The following is a 6970-nucleotide window of genomic DNA, read 5'->3' as shown; positions in this document are numbered from 1 at the left end:
GTAATATCACCCAAACGAATCCAGGGCGAAAGAAAGAACGAAAGAACTTTCACATTCATTTATTTATTACTATTATTATTATTTTATTTTTTTACTTTTTTATTTATTTATTTAAATAGTCACTAACTAAATATGAATAAAATGATGACTCACAACACGTGGTAAGCTTTCTCTCCTGGCTTTGATCTCTTTGATCTCCGGCAAAACTAACATAAAATGCGACAGAAACAAAATGGAAATCAATCCAAACAGCTTGCCAACAGCTGTGTGAGTTCGAATCCAGTTACCGAACTTATTGTGCGGAGTTTGTATGTTCTCCCCGTGCTTGCGTGGGTTTCTTCCTGGCACTCCGGTTTCCTCCCACATTCCAAAGACATGCATTTCAAGTGGATTGGCCGGTCTAAATTGTCCTTAGGTGTGAATGAGCGAGCGAGTTGTTGGTCCCTGAGTGCACTGCGATTGGCTGGCAACCAGTTCAGGGTGTCCCCTGCCCACTGCCCGATGATTGCTGGGATGGGCTCCAGTACCCCCGCGACCCTACTGAGGATAAGCGGTGCAGCTAATGAAATAAGATGAGCTTGCCAACATCATTTTTGCCGTTCCTTGTATTCCGTTACTCCCCAAGCCTGCACAAAATTTAGTAATTTTAGTCATATTTAGTTTATTTTGTCTTTTATTACCATATTTGGTAATGGAGTAATCCAAAAGTAATTGAAAGTAATCAAGTTAAGGTAACCCTACCCAACCCTGTCAATGGTGAAATACAAGATATTTAAAAGTACTTGATTTTGTGAGGCATGAAATTCGCTGTCTTGCAAAATATTGCAGTCCACAAACGAAATACAGTACGTAGCGTATGTTGATAGATGCTTTTTTCTTTAACTTTTGTACCCTGGGTTTCTCGCCCTTATTGCACTTTACTTTATTTGCAGTATTTTAACTTGGAAAAGTCTTTATTTCTGTTTGTGAGTGAATCTTGTTTTGGACAGGGACTAGGACAGTTATTTTAATACATTTCTCTCACATACTTTTCATTTATTCCTTTCCATAAGTGTTTTCAGAATCTCCGCCCAAAAAAACTGGAAAATTATGCATCACTTAAAAAAAATAAGGATCAAACCAATCTTTGGAGTAAACTCTGAATAAAAAAGATCACAATTCAGACAAATCAAAACATATCCTTCGGGGAAAAAAAAACAACCATTTTCACTGATGGAAAAAATAATAATTTATTTTGATATCATATATTTAGAACAACTTATACATCTCTCAAGTGTCGCTGCTTATATCCTATATACATTTATTCCATGAAATAAAAAAACATTCATTGAACACGTTGAATTCATTGGAACAGTTAGAAAACACATTTGTATGTCAAATTCAGGAACAAGAACCCATCGATGGGAAAACAGTGTCACCTGTTGGCTAAAATAAGATAACGCTATAAGGGAGAAGTATACAAGTAACAGTATTTAAAATTACTCCCAATGGGAGTCTCCCATCAAATAAACCAGAACTGCAGAGGACATTTTTCATCTTCTTAATTATCATCTACACATCTGATTGAAAACTTTACATTTGGAAGGAACTACTTTCTCGGTTTTGGTAAATACAAAGTATACTCATTTGAACAGTGACACTGATGAACTAAAACACAATTTTTATTCATATTTCCTCGAAAATTCAGCAAAAAATAATGATATGTCACTGGATGATTCGACCCAAGCGTTAAAAATCAAAAGGGCACAAGTGTTGACAATGTTAGGTGAGCCATGTGATGCATTCAATACAGTTGGAAACAATGTTCCCTCTAAGCTGCGTGCATGCGCAATTGCGCACTACCCAGAGCTTTTCCGTGTACAAGAAAATCTAGCCAAGCTCACAAAAATCAGGGCTCGAAATAGCTAATTAAGAAGCAAATTAAGTCAAAGTTACAATGCATGAAGGTAAAAATACACAGGTAGAGGAGAACAAAGTTGAATAAAGTCAGTAGAGTTTTTCGGGAACCGGCTTCTTCGGCTCGGCTCACTAAAAGGAACCGGCTCCTTCGGGTCCCAAACGGCTCTTCGGGTTGTTTTGGCTTCTTTAATCCCTACACGACCAAATATTATGTAAAATTGTGAACAAAATGACTTAAAGGAAGGGGGGATAATAGAACAAAAAAAGAAAAATGACACCAAAATGAAAAGGTAGTGAAAAGCTGAGAAAAACAAACGAAAGGAAAAGAAAAAAGATGGAGAATTTCAGAAAAAAGCCAGGAAGAAATAAAAGAAAGAAACAAAGAAAAAAAGTAAATAGAGAACAAAATGAAAAAAGGAAAAAAATAAACACAATGAGATTTTTTTAAAGGAATTACGTAAAAAAGAGAAAAAAACAGGGAAAAATAAGAAAAAAGTTTGTGTTGCATTCAAATAATTTCCAATTATACCAAGTCAATCTTGTTGCCAACATTGTACTTCCATTAAAAAATGTGATTAAATACAGTTGTGTATCATGCAACTGACTGAATAAGCCCCCCAAAATGATAGTATTATGCGACAAAAGATACCACAAAAAATGGAAATCTTGTGAAAAAATTGTTGTCAAAACAAATGACGTTTGGAGTCCGTGCAACCTTTGCCAATATACATGAGCCGATACATTCAAAAATGAAAGAAAAATTGCATTGCCGGAAATGTAACGTGATGTCACGTTTTGGACATGTTTGATAATGACTTAGTTGCCACACTTGGGATTGCTGTTGCTCACTGCTGTTTCAAGCGTTGCTCACCGACTTTGTGTGAATGCTCCGACCCGTGGAAAATTACAGGGAACATTGGTTGGAAATGTTATACTAGGGACAACGCATCAATGCGATCACAGAAAATTTTTCTTCCTCCGGCAGCATAAAACACAAATTGTATTAGATTGAAAAAAAAGCTCACCAGTTATAATTGTCTGCAAGTATTTTAGAAAAGTCTCACTCGGATAAAATTAAAAAAAGATGCGAAAGGAGAACAAAAAGAACACTTACATTTAAAACTACAAATTCAATTCAAAGTCATCAAATTTGCAAGTGTACAAATACGCTTTCTAGATGTTCTAGATCAGGGGTGACCAAAATGCGTCCCGCGGGCCAGATACGGCCCACGTTCACATTTATTGGGGCCCTTCCGAAATATACCTGAAAGTACTTTGACGCACATTTTTTTTACCTACAAAAAACTCAGTTTGGGGTGCACGTCTTTGGTTGTCACAAGATGGTCACCCGGGTTGCAACCTTTACCACTGGACTACTTATACCATATATTTTATAGATGACATGTGAAAAGGAATTTGGTTTTATCTCAATATCACACCATCTGTAAATGTGTCCAAAATGCTTGAAATAGAGTGGAATTACTCGTCATTGTGACACCCATCCATCCATCCATTATCTGCACCGCTTATCCTCAGTAGGGTCGCGGGGGCTGCTGGAGCCCATCCCAGCTATCTTCAGGGCAGTGGGCAGGGGACACCTTGAACTGGTTGCCAGCCAGTCACAAGGCACACAGAGACAGACAAGTCACTCGCTCATTCACACCTAGGGACCATTCGGACCGGCCAATTAACCTGAAACGCATGTTTTTTGAATGTGGAAGGAAACCCACGCAAGCACGGGGAGAACATGCAAACTCCACACAGGAGGTTGGATCTCATGACCTCAGAACTGTGCCGGACACGCACTAACCACTGCGCTGCCGTGTTGCCCACCATTGTGACATGTAAAACAAAATTACCATTCATCTCTGGTACTGTGACTGAAAATAGAGTGATATTGAGTTTTTGGGGAAAAAAAACTACTACTGCCTTTTTGCAGGTAAACCATACAACTGGTGGTCCAGTGCTCTGAATACTGAGCTGACTTTAGACCTGTTAAAACGGAAAGTTTATTTTTTTGTTCTGTGAAGAATCCTGAGAGTGTAATTTGGTTATAATGTAGTAATAACACTACATTAATTTTATTAATGTAGTGTTATTACTTATATTTTGCAGATAATCCAGATGAGTTATTTTTGGCTTTCTGGAAAACAATATTTTTTTACATTTAGGCACCCCTGCAATGGTCACACTTTTTTCTATTACAAACTGACCCTGTCCCCTCATCAGAGAAAGACTAACAGGAGAAGGTTTGGGGACTCTTGTTGTAGATTCTAGAACACATGTGTCAAACAGGCGGCCCGCGGGCCAGATCAGGCCCGCTAAGGGATTGAATCCGGCCCGCGAGACAACACTCAGAGAAGCGCAAGAGAAAAACGAGCTGCAGGTTGAAATACGTCAACTTGATGTTGCAAAAGACATTATACTTGTATTTATTTCTCTCTCTCTTTCCCACCCATTTTCTCCCACTCTCTGTCTCTGTCTCTCTTTTTCTCGTCCTTTGTTGCTCTTTGTCTTTTTCTCTCTCTATGTCTTTTTAACTTATTTTGCTCTAACTTCCTTTTTTGCTTTTCTCTCTTTTCTTTTTTTCTCTTCCTACCCTTTGCGCTTTCTTTCTTCTTTTCTCTCCTTCTGTCTTTCTATTTCTCTTTGGATTTCTTTCTTCCTCTCCTTTTCTTTCCCCCTCTCTCGCGACTTCTCTATTTATTTCCTTTGTTTCTCACGCTCTCTCCCTCTCTTTTTCTTTTTTATCCCGCCCTCTCTCCTTTTCCCTCCCTCTTTCTCTCATTTATTTATCTCTCCTTTTCTTTCTCTGTAATCTACTAGTCTGGCCCCCGACAGAATGTTTGTTGTATCGTGTGGCCCCCCGAGTTAAAATGAGTTTGACACCCCAGTTCTAGAACAAGGATGAAAAGGTAAAGTTTAGGATCGCAAATTGGGAGATCCGATAGGGTTAATTCTCGCAAGTCTTCGGTGATCAACAACAGACAAAGTGAACTCCACATTTTCCGAAGTCCGACCAGCTTCCATGTGTCCGTGCGTTAAGGAGGTCACCCTGCAACCTTTGTTATTGTTGTGGGCGCAAGTGCTGGGGGACCTCCAGAACAAAGCGCTGAGCATCTTCCTAATTTCTGGTCTCATGAGACAGTACAAAATGGGGTTCAAGCAGCTGTTGGCGTGCGCCAAGCACACAGTGAGTGGGAATACGTACGCGTGCACCATGTAATAGGAGCGATCCCAGTTGGCTGCGTTAAATTTCACCAAAACGCCCCAAAAGGTAATGGCGTGGTTCGGCATCCAACAGCAGAAAAAGGATAAAACAACAATGGCGACCGATTTCGTGACTTTGGACCTCCTGTTTCTGTTGCAGGCGCCCATGCTCTTGCGTTTGACGAAGCGCAGAAGCAGCAGGTAGTTGACCGAGACGATCAACAGGGGGATGATGAAAGCGATGAGGATTTTTTGCAGGTGATAAAGAGCGAGCCAGTCGTGTCCATCGGGGAATTTCAGGAGACACAGCTTTTCCCCGGCGACCACCGTCACCGCGGAAAACACCGCCGTGGGTGCCGTGACCAGCGTGGCCGCCACCCAAAGCACCGCGCACACCCACTTGACGCACCGAGACCATCTGCGCGCGGATCTCTTCAGCGCAGAGGTAACCGACAAGTATCTGGTGACGCTCATGGCCGTGAGGAAAAAAACACTAGCGTACATGTTCATCACCGTGACGGAGAGAACCACTTTGCACATGGTGTTCCCGAAAGGCCAACTGAAGTCCAGAGCCGTGTCCACGGCCCAGAACGGCAGCGTCAGCACGAACTGGAAGTCCGTTACAGCCAGGTTGATGATGAAAAAGTTGATGGTCGACTTTTTTCGACCCTGACGAAGCCTCATGAGGTAGAAGACCAGCAGGTTCCCCACCAAGCCCACGGCGCAGACCACCGAGTAGATGATGGAGATGAAGATCCTCAAGAAAGGACTCCCGTCCGCGCCCACTTCGATGTCATCGAAAGGGAAGGTTTCCCCGCCGAGTGCGCTTTGGTTCAGGACTTCACTCTGATTTAATATATGATCCATTCTCAGTTTGGGGTGTTAAAAAAAAAACACTACGATTTACTAGATCAGTACGCGTCAGAATTGTAATCCATCTTGAATGTGAGAAATCTGCTAGGCAGGGTCGTGTATATGGGTCCTATCTATGCCGAGCCCCTATTGGCTGCTGGAGGAAATTGTAGCGTTCATAAACAAGTGAGTAGTATGGCCACCGCACTTTATCCTGGATTAGGCAATCGGAGGGGAGGGTGCGCGTAAAATGCGCACGCGTGGGAAATATATAAAAAGTTCCATTTGTGGGTGCGCGCAGGCGCGTGCGTCTTTGGGTTCTTGCATACCTGTCAACCTCCACGGCTCCATGCCCTTACAAAATGTTGTATTTTGTAATAATCTTACCCCATTTTTTTTTCCAAACGTGTTTATTTATGTAGTTTAACATGTACAGGGAGTGCAGAATTATTAGGCAAGTTGTATTTTTGAGGATTAATTTTATTATTGAACAACAAGCATGTTCTTAATGAACCCAAAAGTCTCATTAATATCAAAGCTGAATATTTTGAAAGTTGGAGTGGGGCTTTTTTAGTTTTAGCTATTTTAGGAGGATATCTGTGTGTGCAGGTGACTATTACTGTGCATAATTATTAGGCAACTTAACAAAAAACAAATGTATACCCATTTCAATTATTTATTTTCATCAGGGAAACCAATATAACAGCTCAACATTCACAAATATACATTTCTGACATTCAAAAACAAAACAAAAACAAATCAGTGACCAATATAGCCACCTTTCTTTGCAAGGACACTCAAAAGCCTGCCATCCATGGATTCTGTCAGTGCTTTGATCTGTTCACGATCAACATTGCGTGCAGCAGCAACCACAGCGTCCCAGACACTGTTCAGAGAGGTGTACTGTTTTCCCTCCTTGTAAATCTCACATTTGATGAGGGACCACAGGTTCTCTATGGGGTTCGGATCAGGTAAACAAGGAGGCCATGTCATAAGTTTTTCTTCTTTT

The 6970-nt window shown here is 41.0% G+C and overlaps 1 protein-coding gene across 1 annotated transcript; it reads right to left on the bottom strand.

Annotated features, from left to right (window-relative positions):
• Window positions 1-4786: 4786 nt before the first annotated feature.
• LOC148366811 (relaxin-3 receptor 1-like) lies at window positions 4787-6123 on the bottom strand. Its single transcript, XM_088333156.1, has one exon. It carries the CDS (start codon window positions 5974-5976, stop codon window positions 4822-4824), a length of 1155 nt encoding a protein of 384 aa, XP_088189282.1. The 5' UTR covers window positions 5977-6123; the 3' UTR covers window positions 4787-4821.
• Window positions 6124-6970: the final 847 nt, after the last annotated feature.

Source organism: Urocampus carinirostris, chromosome 4 (genome assembly GCF_059441175.1).
Source record: "Urocampus carinirostris isolate Australia breed hairy pipefish chromosome 4, RoL_Ucar_1.0, whole genome shotgun sequence".
Taxonomy (NCBI): Eukaryota; Metazoa; Chordata; class Actinopteri; order Syngnathiformes; family Syngnathidae; genus Urocampus; species Urocampus carinirostris.
Note: the sequence above shows the minus strand (reverse complement) of the source record. Positions and strands in the feature narration are given on the sequence as shown.

Coding starts and splice junctions, on each gene's coding strand:
- LOC148366811 (XM_088333156.1), bottom strand. CDS start 5,976: ATGGATCATATATTAAATCAGAGTGAAGTCCTGAACCAAAGCGCACTC.